At 35.2% G+C, this 16,437-nt stretch overlaps 2 protein-coding genes across 5 annotated transcripts in view; one reads left to right on the top strand and one right to left on the bottom strand.

Annotated features, from left to right (window-relative positions):
• LOC136029500 (enolase-phosphatase E1-like) overlaps positions 1 to 16,437 on the top strand; it is a 539,221-nt gene that overhangs the window by 218,121 nt on the left and 304,663 nt on the right. The window lies entirely within an intron of this gene.
• Positions 7,558 to 16,437, bottom strand: part of LOC136029493 (eukaryotic translation initiation factor 5-like) — a 53,139-nt gene continuing 44,259 nt past the window's right edge. Inside the window, exons 8-11 of the mRNA XM_065707928.1 lie at positions 15,542 to 15,712; positions 13,707 to 13,844; positions 9,973 to 10,143; positions 7,558 to 7,811 (exon numbers count right to left, since the gene is read on the bottom strand). Of these exons, the coding sequence (XP_065564000.1) occupies positions 7,671 to 7,811; positions 9,973 to 10,143; positions 13,707 to 13,844; positions 15,542 to 15,712 (621 nt within the window). The 3' untranslated portion in view covers positions 7,558 to 7,670. The remainder of the gene's footprint in view (positions 7,812 to 9,972; positions 10,144 to 13,706; positions 13,845 to 15,541; positions 15,713 to 16,437) is intronic.

The following is a 16,437-nucleotide window of genomic DNA, read 5'->3' as shown; positions in this document are numbered from 1 at the left end:
AAAACCATAATAACTATGTTTTTGGGAATGACTTACTCCCCCACAATCCCTAGGGGAGGGCTGCAAGTTATAAACTTTGACCAGTGTTTACATATAGTAATGGTTATTGGGAAGTGTACAGACGTTTTCAGGGGGATTTTTTTTTGGTTCGGAGGTGGGGTTGAGGGGAGAAGGCTATGTGGGAGAATCTTTCCTTGGGGGAATATGTCGTGGGGGAAGAAAAATTCTATGAAAAGGGCGCAGGATTTTCTAGCATTACTATAAAAAAAAAACAATGAAAAAGTAAACATGAAAACATTTTTTCAATTGAAAGTAAGGAGTAGCATTGAAACTTAAAACGAACAGAGATTATTACGCATATGAGGGATTCTAGAAATACTTTAGCATAAAGAGCGAGGTATTTAGGAGGAGATTAATACCTCGCTCTTTATGCTAAAGTATTTTTAGTAATTTCAACTATTTATTCTACGGCCTTTCTGATTCAGGGGTCATTCTTAAAGAATTGGGACAAAACTTACGATTTAGTGTAAAGAGCGAGGTATTCACGAGGGTACAAACCCCTTGTATACATAATAAAAATATAAGAATATAAAAGTTTGTTACGTAAGTTAATTCTTAAGTTGCGTATATTTTTTACTAATTAAAACATTCGTAAAAAAATAAAGTAAAAAATTACAGATGGCTGTACAAAACAAGCCAAATTTATGAGAACTACCAATGCTACCTTTCTGTCGCAGGTGGTTATATTTAATGCAGGATGTACTTATAAAACAATAGTGTATATTATAGTAATAAAACAGGCTATAATGTAATATTTCTTAGTGTTTTGTTGCCAGTATTTCTGGGAATACCAGAGAATTACAAATCACAAACAAAGAAATGGGGTCATCAAAAACTTAAAAATCAACTCTTTTAAGTTGCTCGCAGGACGGAAGAAGAGAGACAGAAAATTTTAACTATGAGCAAGTGAGGCGAGGCCTATTTTGCCTAATGCTGTTCTTTCTTTCGTCATATGATAAGTCAAGAAGACACATGCAGTGGCAGTTTTGACCTCTCCTGCACCCGGGGCAAAACCTTGATCATCATCCCCCGCCACAAAAAAAGATGATTCTTTAAAGTATCAAATCACCTCAAGAAACGCGCTTTTTCTTGCTTTAGTTCACGCCCTACCCCAATAGTCTTAATCTACCACTGACAGTGACATACCATACTGGTGAGATTAAGACAAATCTAAAATAAAACACTCTTCCATTACCTAATTTTTAAGAAATTTCCTTACTTTTACATGGATCAGTCACAAAAGTAACGTAAGATTTATTTTATCAGAAAATATCACAAGCGGACTGAAATACTTTTTGAATTAAAGGGAATGGGGTTCTTTCCAAAATATTTGTCTTTTTTCTAAGACATCGTTTCATCATGAAGCAGCCTTATGCGATGGTTATTATGGGCAGCTTATTATCTCAACAATAATTTTCTTATAAGATAATCATTGTTAAGTTGATTATCTTAACAATGAGCAACTTGCATAGCTTACAGTCCCTGCCCGGGGGACTGGGAAGCGGGTTGTCAAACCCAGTCGTGTAGTTATTTGATCTTTGAACTATTTTGAACAAAATGGTTATCTCAAAATCTCAGACAGATGTCTTTGGGTGAAAAAAAAAGTGCGGAGGGTTAATTCTTGCCCTCAAATAGCTTTTGACTCTTAGAAATGGCACTAGATTTTTAAATTTGCCATTTCCAGCCAAACAAAATACAAAAGCTCCAAAAGTGATACTATAAACAGGTTGCTTTTGGTGTCCGCCAGGATTGAGTGAAGCCTGATTCCTTCGCAAGGTATTGAACAATACTCCGGCCAGAGTCATTTAGTCAAGTTCGAAGCTCAAGCCTCAAGGGCCCATTGCTTCATATGGGACTACAGACACAAATCATATTCATGAGCACCAACAGTAATGCTCCTCTGTGGGTGCTCATGATCGAACTATTAACTCAAATAGACTCTGATTGTCAGTACTTTCTTTTCAAAAATGACAAGACTATGAACAATTGAAACAAACAGAAAAAAAAGGTTGATAATCTTATTGTCATAGCAGTAGTAGAACTTTCTTCTGTTTCAGATTTTGTTTTCTCACATCAAATTTGAGACTTATTTTATGACATATTTTTGTTGTTGCAGTCTGTAAGTAAAGAGCCGTTGTCATTTGGTGTTTTATTTATAAAAAAAAACAATAAATAAATCACACAACTGAAAGCCCCCGTTTCCAATGCTATGCATAAAACGCAGGGTTTTTTTTTAACTTTTTTATGGATAAATTAGTTGTTTTTTTTTTATCCAAAAAAAAAACAACTTTTGCCACTGGTGGTGATTTATCAGCAAGCTTGGTGGCTTCTATTTGTTTGGTGTTTTTTAATAATCTGGTGGTTTCTGGTGATTCTACTTGCAATTTGGTGATTTTACTCAGTTTGTGCTCCAGCTGATGAATACAGCGAGAAAAATTCTGATGAAAATGCATTTCAACAGACTTGGCTGTAAGTGGATACTAAATTTATTGCATATCAAATAGCCGATCAGGGCAGGCGACCGTAAACCGTGCAACCTATATTAATAAAGAACAAACTTTTAGGAAAATATGATAGAGAGCAGTCGCTGGAGCTACGAAACGTGGCTCAATTTTAAGTTAGTTGCAGGTGCAAAAAATATATTACTGCAGTCTGGATGAGGTGTAGTTCTAGCTGAGGGACTTTCACTATCTTGTAAAATAGTTGCACTAGGTGAGTCAAACTCTCAGGAATTAACTCAGACCCTAAATTATGCTCTGGAGAGGTGTTTTCTAGCTCCTGTTTCAAGGTAATTACTGTATTATTTGTCTGTAAACCCAGACGACTCCGGTTTAGATGTAGTTGCTTTCACACTCCTCGATGCATTTTAAAAGCCCAGACTTCGGGTTGAAAATGCGAACAATTGTATTCCAAATTCAAATCTGAAATACTTGCTGATCCTAGATTGGATGGGAATTTAGCTGAATCTCCAGAAATTATAAAATACACTGATGTTAAACTAAGAATTAGTCAGGTTAAGAGAATACTATTCAAAAAATTAGTAAAGTATTCTTTGTCAGTCCCGTTTATTGTTCGTTCTAAAAGCATAACCTTGCATGAACAGCTTGGTGAAAATTCTGCAAGTGAGGCTGTTGAGGAGTGACAGAGGGGGCTCATTCTGTTGAAAAAAATTGGTTCAGACGTTTGTATCGCAAGATGCTTCTGTTGTAAAGAGTTCTAGTAAAAAAAAATATATCTCCATCAATTTTGTCACAAGAGGACAGACAAGAAACCCTAGTTTTAATGGAGTTAAATGAGATACTCAATAAAATTCTGGATCAGAAAGCGATTTCGACATTGAAAGCGGTAATTATGCTAACTCTTTTGAAGGGTTATATAGATCGTTTAAGGCTCCTCCAGGAAATAAACTGCCACTGACTTGCAAAGCAAGACACATGAATGAGCACACCATTCGCAGTGAAAGTTAAGAAGTAAATGAAGCCCTTAGAAAAGGAAAAAAAGACAGATCTACCGTTCATCTTACGGCCTCAGCAAGGACAAATACAACCGCAATAACAAAAATGCAATTTGAAAAATCAAATGATGAATCGACAGACAGAACAATTCAGTGATGGAGTGAATCAATCAAGAGAAGTGGTTTCATGCTTTGTAGCCATGCAACAACTGCTTTCTAAAGGAATAAAGCTATCGCTTCATTGGATACCTGGTCACAGGAAAATCGAGGGTAATAAACAAGCTGATTTAGCTGCTAAAATGGCCGCCAGTGCAGACATGCAAATAATGCAAACAACGACACAAACAATAGTATTCCAGATAGAAGACATAATACAGCAGATAAAACAGTTTAGCTTTGAAGAAAATAGAAATCTTTTGATTACAAAGAAGACCAAAAGGAAATTTGAAAATAAGTTATATGAAAGTTTATCAAGAGAAGAAGGAAAAATTGCATTTCGACTTAAGTCACAACATGCAGCTACAAGATCATATCTTTCTCGTTTCTATGGAGAAGATCCGAATTGCACCCATTGTGGTCAGATAGAGACCTTAGCACACCTCATCATACATTGCGCCCACACAGAATGTTACAGGACAGACATTAGAAGGTTTATGAGTGAACATCGAATAAAACTATGTGAAGAATTACTCAGAGGAGCATTAACTGAAGAACAATCGGTTGAAAGTATAAATTTAGTTTGTGAATTTTTGAGATTGATTGATAGAAAAAAGACGTTGTAAACTTTTCGCAGCGAATTGTAAAAACCCAATTGTGGATGTGCATAGACCCTAAGGTGTTAAAACACAGAGGGGGTCTTTTGGCGATTCACTTCACTTTGAATTAGCTTATTCAAAAACTTGAAGTATGAAGAAGTCAAAAAATTAAAGTAGACAGACAGAACAGCAACACAATCTATTATTCGCTATGCTTCTCTGAAAAATGAGAAACCACTAGAGCAGTTTTTTTTACTGCCAGATGCAACAGCTAAATGGTTGAAAAACTTAACTGCAGATGGATTCAGTAAAAAAAAAACAAGCATTCAGTAGCAAAACAAGATGGCTGTCGATGGAGAGTGTGGCAGAACGTCTTCTAGAGCAATGTGGGACGATTAACCTTTAATTTTCAATCTTATCTTGCAGATTATGTGTTTGCATATTATGTGTTCCTTAGTTTTGTTTTAATAATGGTGAATCGAGTTAATGTACAGTTTCAGAGTGAAGAGGCACAATTTCATTTACTTCTTAGTAAGGTGAAGTCAAAGGAAATAATGTCAAATTTTATCAAAGCAGATGTTTTGGATCACACTAGCCCATTTGCTATAGACGTTACAAAGCCTGATAATGTGCAAAACTTGAAACACATTTATTTTGGATGAAAATTTGAAGCGCATATCAGTAACATAGGAGAAAATTTTGAAAACCAAATATTGAACAGCGTGCTGTTCAAATTGGTCACTTTCTGCAAAAAGCAATGTTTTCAAGTTAAATCACAAATCAATGCCTATGATCCTCTTCTGAATCAATTGAGATATGTTAATCCGACAATTGCCATTTGTGGTATAATTCCCTCGATTGCTTTGATGCACAGTAAATTTTCTGCAAACTTTGTATTTTGGAGATTTGCTCAACACAGACTGGAAAATTTTTCCGCAATGTTCATAATGAAATCAGAAATAAACGCTAAAACCGCCAACGCGGTTTTGGTTCTTTTTAGGTGTTTGTAAGGACGGTGACGGAAATTCTTTGCTATTGACCCTCCTCAGGTTCATGGAAGTATTGATGTCCCTGCCTCAGCAGAGAGAGATAGTTCTCTCTGCTGAAGTTCATTAATAGCACGATACAAAACAGGCTGGACCCCGGAGCCATTTTGTCTTTCATGCATGTGCATAGGTTTGTCCCGGATGCGGAACATACCTGATGCACCTGTGTCAAAAGCAAAAAATGGAAGTTCAAGAAGACTAATAATCAAAACTCATTGAATTCCAAGTATATGCTTTTTTTATAATTAAAAGAAGTCATTATGTTTTGTTGTCAACTGAAAAATTATGTTTTACTATTTTCCCTTAGGTTCGAAAGTTAGTATAAGTTTCTTCTTTGAATTCAAGAAGAAGCTGAAAAATCGTATTTTACTTTCACGTTGTTAAATTAATGACGAGATAAACATAAGTCGCGCCCTATTTCGCGTCCAAATTATACCTTCCTTATGTGTTCTTCTGTGAAAGAGAAATTACGTCTGGGTTAAGATCAATGAGTTCTTCCTATATTTCTTCATTCATTAGTCAGTTTTTTAATACAAAAGGAAAAGAAGGATTTAGAAAGATACTGCTGCGGTTAAGGTAGGAAATGAGGTTAGCAGCTGGTTTTGTATTAAATCAGCAGTTAAGCAGGGTTGTATTCTATCCCCCCTTGTATGTACCATTTTCATGGATTTTCTCTTAAGAAGCACAGGAAAGGCACTGAGAGAACACGGAATCAAATGGGGAGGAAAAACTCTACTAGACTTCGATTATGCTGATGATCCAAACATCCTAGATGAAAATGTGAGTAAAAAGAATGAACTTCTACAGGTTTTGCGAGCTCAGGGAGCTAGAATAGGATTAAAAATTAATGTTAAGAAGACTAAATCACTAAGGTTAGGAATAAGTGAAGACGAAAAGGTGACATTGGGGAATGAAAAGGTGACATTGGGGAACGAAAAGATTGATAATGTGGACAGCTTGACTTTCCTTGGTAGTATTTATTAGTAAAGAGCAGTAAAGATCTTAAAAATAGTATAGCCAAGGCTCAGTGCGTTTCTTCACAGTAAAAAAAAAAGTTTAGAAGAAAAAGTTAGAAGAAATTTTGAAAGCAACAGTCTTGACAATGTACAAATAGGGCTATGAAGCATGGGCGTTTCCAAAAGCTGATGAAGATTTGCTGGATGTTTTTCAGGGAAACTACCTACGGATTATTCTGGGTAACCGGTTGACAGATCGTATTTCAAACAGTAGGCTGTGCGAAAGCGTGGTTAAATCCCGCTTTCTAGGGCTATAATAAAAAAAGTTGAGATGGCTCGGTCAAGTTTTGCGGATGAAGGATGACAGATTGCCGAAGATTGTCCTTTTCGACCAAAGGTCTAGGGCTAGACGGAAAGCAGGTCGTCCGCGGTCGAGGTGGGAGGATGTCATAAAGAAAAATTTAAAAGAAATGGGAGCTTCTTGGGAGGGTATAAAGAAGGAAGCTTTAAATAGATTGAGATGGAGGAGGAGCGTGCGTGGCTGTATTGAGCTCAGACGGCTTGGTGCTGCGCTGACTTGTTACTAGTAGTAGTAGTTTTGCCACGGAATTAATAATAGAGAAAGTAGCCTTTCTTTTCCTCTTTGCCTTAGAGTTAAGTGAGTTGCAAAAACGTGTGAATTTGAGTGAGGGTCTTAAATTATTTCCATTTGCAATTTTGAATTACCATGAGTTTTCTCGGGGATGGGGAGAGAAACAAAAAGAAAAAAATTGTTTCTTAGAAAAAGCACAGGAATTCAGTGAAATTTGGGTTTTCGCACGGGAGGATAGCCTCCCTTCCCTCTCCTGCGCGCGTCCCTTATTTTTCGTTCATCATTTTTTATGCTACTGATTTCAGGCTCAATGTTAAGTGCTTAAGGTTCAAGTTATGGCGAATACTATAGAACGAGACACTGGAAAGGCAGTAAGACTAAAAAACAAGGAAAATTTCGGGTGTACGGCATAATGATGTTTAGGACATGATTCTGTAGCCCTTCTTTCTTTTCCTACTTCCAATCCTTAAAAGAGAGCTTACAGACAGAAATACAATAACTTGTTGTATTTTCCTATGCTCTTTGAATCCTCATTGACTTATGATTGCAAGCATTTGTAGGCGGATACATTACGATTATTGCGCAATGTGATAGTAGGCTACAGTGAAGAATTTTCAAGAAATTTTCGACAGTATTCTTCATTTTTTACCACTAAACATGACAGAGTAAAATATAAATATAAAAACGAAAAAACTTTATCCATAATTAGTCATTATATTTTAATGTGATATATTTGGATACATTCCAAAACCTAGCATTCAATAAAGCTGATTAGTTACAATTTCAATAACAAAAACCGTACATAATTTAGATGGCGTCAATATCAACATCTTCTCCTTCATCCTGCTTTTCTTCTTGTCTTTTCGCCTCTGCTTTAGCTTCTTCAGCTTTACGACGCATTTCTGCTTCTTGCGTTTGTATATCCCTGGCTCTATCGTTATATTCAATCTAATAGAAAGATTATCAATGAGCAATATCATTTTAAAACAGCACAACGTTAGTAAAGGTAATAGTGGTACAACCCTGGAAATGCCAACATAATCATACACTTGGTGGAAAAGATGATTGTCAGTAAATCTAATTTCATATTTTTCGATAAATTAGATATTTTTTGTTTAGATAAATCAGAAAGTTTTCAGAAAGTGTTCAGAATCAGTTTAGAAAGTTTTATCGGATGGAAGACAATGGCGAGGTCGTCACGCAAATTTCGGCTAATACCTTTGATCAGAAACTAAATGCTCTATAATCTTCCTATCTGGATGAGAGCACAATCAGTACATGATAAAAAATATTTTATTCATTTCGTGCATGATTTTCCCAGTCATAGAAACGAAAACTACAGCCCTGATTTGAAAAGGAAACTAGCAAAATTTTCTCCCATACGACGACATTATTTCGTTAAGAGGACGTGAAATCCTGTTGCCGAAGCGAACATCCTAAACCTTAAAGATTAAGGCTAAGACTTCCTGCTCATGATGAATATTAGGGAAATATTCGTTAAGATTTATTAAACAAAATGAATCAGCGAGAAGCTCTTACAATCCACAATCTAAAGCCTAAGCAAACAGTGAAAGAACAATTGAAAAGAAGAAAAAATGTGGCAACATCAAATACGACATTTCAGAAACATAAATGACACTTTCACTGCAAAAAAAAATATCTTTTTTTGAAAATTGTCTCCCCTTACATAAATTTACGAAATAATTTTAAATAAATTTTTACGAACCAGGCCCATGTAATGCTTTCAAAGCAGACATTTTTTTTTTTATTCAAAGCTCTGTAGTTCTAGCGTTTTTTTTTAAATAGTAACTGTTTTTTCCAAGAGGCGGAGAAAAATACTGAATTTCCAAAGTTTTCAACCGTTCAGCAAACCCTAAATAAAATTCATATCTCAGCTTTTAAAAAAGTGTTGAAAAGTCTTCAAAGGAAGAGGAGGCATTTATTTACTTGTCAATGTTTTAACACAAGTTTAATATGAGCTCTCAAACAACCACATAAATATACACTTCAGAATGGCCAAGTTTGTGATTTTTGAGTAGCTCTTTTACTATAACAAAAAAGTTGACTATTAGACGCTTTAAAGTCATATTCAGAAAGTGAACCAAAAAATAAATGCAGCTAATCAATAATGATAAACCTCTCACAGCATAATATTTGCAAATTTCCCCATTCTAGGTAAAATTGAATACGAAATTTTTACTTGATATGTACTTTTGGCATGATATATATATGCTCTTAACATACTTAGATGTCTCTGCCGGGTCTGTTGTCCCTTATAGCCTTATTTGAGATAGCTGATTACGGGTTATGATCCTCGTCAGGTTGGTCCTTTCTTGTTTTATTGATTGAATATTTTTTTGTTCTCCTGTTTTCACGCCATGAATCACAATGGGGGAAGTGAGGAGCGGTGGGGGTTAATATCTAGTTTCCCATTTTATTGATGTGAAAAACAACTGTGAAAAAAAACTAGCTTTTTGCGTTATGGCAATTTCGCTGGTTTGCGTTCCCGAAATAGACTTTCTCGGGCTGAATACTTTAAAGTAAGGTTATACGAGTTAGAAACCTAGCCCTAATTCCTACGTCTAAATACTCATGGAAAAGGCCTACGTCCATCAAACACGTAAATAACCGAAACTAAACCTTCCTTTAAAGCTCATAGAAGATATAACATAATCATGGAACAAATTTGCAAAAAGGGTATTGTCAGAACAGATGCCAATCCCTTTTTTATTTATTTAGGTTTACTGTATCGAGGACTTTCTTAAAAAAACCCTCATTCCATCGAAAATTGGGAGTTATAATTCAATTTTTAAGAATCCAAACCACTCATAGAGCGGCCTGACACCCTTCAAAGTCCTGTGTGCCTCACCTGCTCTAAAAATGACAGGACATAGGATAAAAATCTGGAAACTGTCATTTTCCCAAATATAATCCAAAAATTTACCATCGAGATGACACGATAAGAAGAGCTTCACTGGCAATATTTTTAAATCGTACAGAAAAACGATATAAACCAGACATTTAAATTTTATACACCTAATTTAGGCGACCAAGGAACAGCATTCAGAGGAAATTCTACGTAGAAAAAAAATGAAACAAAATGTCTTACTTCCAAGTCAGATTCTTCTTCTGATGATGATTCACTTTCCAGCCACTGAATAAGGGGTTTGGCTTTTTCTAGAATCGCAGCGTTTATTTCTTTAGATACAAATTTCTTGGAGGGTTTGTTACCCCAATCAATAAGGACGTTTTCTTCCACGATGTCTTCATCATAGAGTGCCTATATCATATAAAATTAAACATGAGAAGAAAAAATATGCACCGATTTTACGTAACTTAATCTAATAGAAAACATTCAATGCTGTTTCAAGATAATATTCAATACTACAAATTCTAATAACATATGCATAGTTTCTACACAGCCAAGCGAGTGGGATCTTCGAGCCAATTCAGAGGTTAATTATAACCATTCTAGTAAGTAAAATATGCCTGGCTTTCCATATTATGCAAGATTATTATTTTCCACTTCTTCTTCAATGTCTCATTAACTTCTTTTACATACTAGGAGACACTCCACCAGGGTCGTATCTAGGATTTTTTTTCTGAGGGGGGGACGTACAAAAAAATCAAAATTGGTTTATATTCATTTTTATTACAGGTCAGACAAGCATTTCGTGGAGGAGGGGTCAAGCCCCCTAAACCCTCCCCCTGAATACAGTCTTGTTCTCGACTAATAAGCAAGGGGCGCCACTAACTTACAAAAAAATCTCATTTTCTTTGGATTCTTAATGTAGCCTATTGATGAAACCTAATTGGCGTTCCGCACGAGACACATGAATATATATGAATAAACATATAATTTAGGCACATTCAGGCTCATACACAGAATTTTATTTTAGAGAGGGGGAGGGAAATGTTCTAAAAAGAAATAATTGAAAGCAAGACTAAAAATTGCTAATTGCGTGTAAAATAAGAAATTATAGGGGAGATTTCAATGCTTCAATGGGTCTAAAGCCACTGAGTATTTGCCTGGAGGTCGCCCTTTGTGGGAAATTAAGATCCGTATAATGACTTTAAGTGACGATAGTCGAACGACGTGAAGAGAGAGAATATTCCTTCGAATCATCCTATTACCCAAACTAATGAGCACAAGAATTACACGAGTTACTGACCATAAACAAGATTCTGGCGATGTCCAAGAAACAAGATTAAATTAGAGTAACATAAAGATAGTTTGCCAAGAACGAAACTTCCCTACAAACAAAGATTGCTTTAAAACATAAGTTACTACCGGAATCGCTGATTGAATATCTCTTTCCAGAAACATTGACAGTAAATTTGTCAAAGTCAACAAATAGCTTGAACACGTGACATGCACCTGTTTTATGAAACACAATTTGAAGCTGAGGTCCTTCCAATGATTATATATCCAATGATAATATATTCTTCCGATGATTTCTCGCGATAAGAGAACAAGTAGCCGAAAATGGCAAATAAATTTGTATACATTTTTCGGTCAGATCTCCATGCTAAATGAGGGGACAATTGACTTTTTTATACCAGCTTATACACATTTATGTGGATATGATCTTTGTGCTGAATGGATTGGTGAAGTCAATTTGTAAATTTCTTCAAAAGTCAAGTTGAAAAAAAAACTCCCTACGTACTTTTAACCTCTTTTCTTTTCCAGTATTTTTAAAGGCATAATACAGATATAAAAAAATGAATATTTTCCGTCGACTAAGGTATCCATCCCTACACTCCATTTAACGTTCCACTGTAGTAATATGGTTAAGCATCACCCATCATGGATTTGTCAATGTGGCTTCAAATTTTTTGCTCTAATCATGGAATGGAAAAATTCTTAATCTTTTATTTTATGTTATTATTTCTAATTTTTAGGAAATATCCTTATGAATATGGACTAATATATGTGCTAACAATATTTATAGTCATATTTGCACTAGGAATGGGGGGGATGATCCACTAAAATTTGAGGCATAAGTGCTTAGAGCTGTTTGAGGTAAGAATGGTGGGTTTAACCACATACAGCAGAGACCCAAACAAAGATATCCTGAAAGTTTACAGAGGTAACATGGAAGGGTAATTTTTGAAAAAAAAAAAACAACTTCGCAATGAAGAACCAACAACTCCTTAAGAACATAATGATTCAACTGCAATCAGCATACGCAAAAAAAAAGTTATTGTCCTATGATTCTGTATTAAAACATATAGATTAATTCTATTTGTTTATTTCTGTGATGTATTTTCTCAACCTAATCATATTATTCGTAGCGAAAAATAGCCCCTCCTATTTGAAATCGCATTAACTAATGCTTATAGTTAGCTTAAGCTGAGCGACAAATCTATACAGATAAGTGAATATAATTTCTGTAGAGATAACGCCTTTTAAAAAGCTGACATGAAAGAAATTAGGCCAGTAGAAAGAACGAAAAGCTTACGAGTTATAACAAAAAAATCCCTTTCTCTGTTATTTTTTGTGAATCGAAAGAGTGGCTAAAATGGTTTTGGACGTATTCCAGTTGGGATAAAGATCTTGTCCTTAGATGGGTGTACCAAATAGCCCCTAAAGTGAAAAAAAACGCTGGATACTCTAAATCAACAAAAAATTACTATGAACTTTGGGACAATTCTCTGGAGGAAGCGAACGCTGAAGTTTCGTACAGGTAAAGATGGAGAACAGGCGCTAGTCCATGTTTCGGGAACTTAACGACTTGACGAGCAGTTTGTATTAGCAGTAATAGAATTGACCAAATAGCCTTTGGGCGATGACAAATGTTAAAAAATGTTGCTAATTTTTCCAAGATTTAATTACAATTTCTCGGAAAACCAAAAGGTAGCACCCCTCCCCCAAACAAACAAAACCTTATGCTTTCTAGGACAAAAAAAAATCACTATGAAGCTGAAATTCTAATTCATTCTTCATCGGAAAATCAACTATGAATACTGAGGCATTATATTTATTCAAATGCTCGTTCTATTTTTCGTTTATAACTATTTCAGATTTCTCTGTAAACATCGAAATAGAGTGAAAACACAATTTTCTTTTGTCATGCCCCCCCCCCCCCAAAAAAAAAAAACTAAAAACTCTCACGAACAAAACCAAACAGCAAAGGCCGGTAAAAATGATCAGTCTGCCAGAAAATTGACAAAAACATTAGAGTTCTATTAGGCGATGATTTCATAATTCGCCTGGGAGAACCCTTTGGGCCAATCACAAGGAGGAATTTACACATATACCCCTTTCTTTTTTGTTCATAGCTACCCGACGACTCACCACGCTATGCCCGTACCTGTCTAACGTTTACGGATCTAATGCTCGTCACTCGCTATCACCTTATAATTCTTTCTTTTGCCCAAAATTATCAAGTTATTTTCACCCTCTTCCCGAACTTCGTAGAAGAGTAAGTCGTTTCGGTACCATCTTTTGATATTTTTATATTTAGATCGATCTCCTTGATAGAAATATGGTATCTTAATTATTCTACATATTTAAGATACCTCAAGAGTTGAAATATGATATCGGTCTTCATGAGAAGTTGTCACGTACGGTGCAAATAAAGCTGATTATAAAATCACGCAGAAGCTCTACCAAAAGCGTACTGATGCGTTTTGCTTCTTTTTTTGGATGGGGGGAGGGGGGAGACAGCTTACTCGAGACCTCCGGTTTACTGCACATCTATACCCAGATTGATAAGCCTAATCTCAACAACCTGAAAGAATTGCTTCTATCAAATCTGCCCTTTTTTACGTAATTGGACATACTTTTTTACGTAAATGGACACAGTTTCTTGACATCTTAAATTTGAGATGGATTTATACCTTTAATATGTGTGGAACCTTTGGGAGGAGTGCTGAATAATGTAATTCGATCAGATGTTCAATCCCACCAAGCAATGATCTCTGGGCCTTTTCTGAATCCATTGTAAAGCGCATGAACAGTTTCTTGAAAGTTTTTAGCTAAAAAAAATGAAGTTAATTAATATAAAATTACACTACACAATGAAAAAAAAAATCATAAGAAAACAATTATCGACAGATGACCCACATAGAGATTTACACTAATTGATGGCCGCTATGGTCGCCTTGCAGTGTTTTTTTTTCTTTGTAGAGTATCTCTCCCTTCTCGAGACAAGAAATAATCGGCTGGAAATAAATCCCCTCAGTTTTAATCAAAAATAATCCCCTCAGTTTTAATCAAAAATAATCCCCTCAGTTTTAATCAAAAATAATCCCCTCAGTTTTAATCAAAAATAATCCCCTCAGTTTTAATCAAAAATAATCCCCTCAGTTTTAATCAAAAATAATCCCCTCAGTTTTAATCAAAAATAATCCCCTCAGTTTTCTAGAGTACCTTGAAAGCATTATTGCTGGATGTTTCAGTTGAGGTCGCAAGCAGTACAATATGAAAACAATTCTAAACGTTCAAGAGCTGAGAACCAGATTTATAAGGGCACTAAAGCCTCATGTGCTTACCAGCAATTATAACTGCCATGTTTGACATTTCCCAGCGGGTAAAATGTGCACAACTATTACTACTATTACTAACAACTCACTGCAGGAGCAAGCTACCTAAGGCCAGCCCACCTACATACCCCCCATCTACATCTCAATTTATTCAAATCCTCCCTCCAAATGTTGTTTTTAAGGGGAAGAAAATAATTTATGGACGCTATTCTGAAGGGAAGGTAGATTGGTGTGAAGGCTTAGCTACGTAATTTCAAGTGTAAAAATTTCTACATTTTGGTCTGGAAGTCCCTTAACAGTTGTTCAACTGTTACCGCAACCGTTTAAACACGATTATCGTTAACAGTTTTCAGTCCAGCGAAATCATACTTTATCATTAAAGAATATTGGACACATTTGTTGTGATATAAAATTAACACAGCCGACTTGAGTGCCTCTTATGGCTAATTAGATTATTGAATATGTAAAAAATATGACAGCTGATTCTTGATTTAACCGTGGAGATTTTTGGATCGTACTAAATCAATAGGCCAATTACGGTTGTTGTTGATACTTTTTCTGCTACAACTAAATCGTGCCACATATAAAGGAAAGACTGGAAACATCCGTCATACAATACTAAAACACCCGAGCTGAGCATCTTAAAAATATTACAAATCGTCCTTGTCTAACCAAAGAGATTTACCTATTTTACTAAATCCAAATGGACATTTTTGATCACCGAAACTACAACTGTACACCTGAGACCATAAACCCTTTTGACTGGTAAATTATCTAAACGATTTTTGACAAAATCAAAATGCCATACAGTATTGATTAGGCAAACAGAAAGAATTGATGCAAAAATGTTGTGACACAAAACTTTACTGGCTAAAAAAAAAAACACAAAACAGAACCAATCAGATGTTAAGACTTTTAACAGCTTAAAATAGCATTAGACTTGATAACCAGCCTATTTGATATGGGTAGGCATGGCTTTAAAAATGCGGGATTATTAATCGTTTCAGAAATAAGGAACAATGTGATTGACAAAAACGCGTCACATAAATAAGCCAAATTAGAGAACACTTGTAACACAAAAGTAGAGTATAACAGTTTCTCTTGGGTTAGAGTGATCAAGAGTGCCCTAATAGAAACGTTTTTCTGATCAATGTGAATATGTATGAGATTGAAAAAGAGAAAGTACTTACCTCGGTTAATATGTTTGTAGAAAGGAGCACTTCAACAAGGACAAGGGGGGCTTTTTCTTTTAGCTCAAGCCTTTCAGCTTCCAGCAAAATGTCCTTACAGACATTCGCCTGATTCAAAACACCAGCTGCTTTTCTTTGCTTGACATAACTGTAGAAAATGTCCGCTCTTTCCTAATTAAACAAAAACAATCTGCATTAATTTTTATCCTAATTTACAAATTTTGTTATATACTCTTTATTTATAAGTAGCAGTAATGCCATATATATCTGACTTATTATACTCTTTTATTACCGAACAAAAAATACATACAGAGTACAGAACACGTTAGAAAAAAAAAATAATAATACAAAAGACTATGGATCCTAGGTCGATTTTTAGAGATCCTGGGTATTTTTTCTAGGTCGATAAAGACCCCTGTCATTTAGTTTTACAAAATAAGGAATATATCAAGAAATGAGGGGGGAGATGCAATTAATAGACACTTTTCTAAAACTAAGCATAAGACCAGATACAGGTTGATCCGATCCCCTCCCTGCTGAAAATGTCTGCACACGAAAAAAAAACTAGTTTATAATCTATCATTCAAAGTCCCACGTCCACACTGCTAGCAAACTGTTTATGAACAGTGGGTAATATAAATACATCGAGTAATATAAACGGTAATATAATATACAAACGGTAAACAGTAATATAAATACATCGAGTCAGGGCGTCAAAATTAGATAAAAAAAAACGTAGATCAATTTCTTAGATATTCCTTCCACAGATTGTTGCTTACAATACTCCCTATTACGAGTTTATATTTTCTGATCACAGTAATATTAGTGATTTAGAGAATGTTTGCGACTTTGTAAATAATCCATTGTAGCTTACTAACAAGATTTTCTTTGCAATT

Source organism: Artemia franciscana, chromosome 7 (assembly GCF_032884065.1).
Source record: "Artemia franciscana chromosome 7, ASM3288406v1, whole genome shotgun sequence".
Taxonomy (NCBI): domain Eukaryota; kingdom Metazoa; phylum Arthropoda; class Branchiopoda; order Anostraca; family Artemiidae; genus Artemia; species Artemia franciscana.
This window is presented reverse-complemented; position numbering and strand designations above follow the sequence as displayed.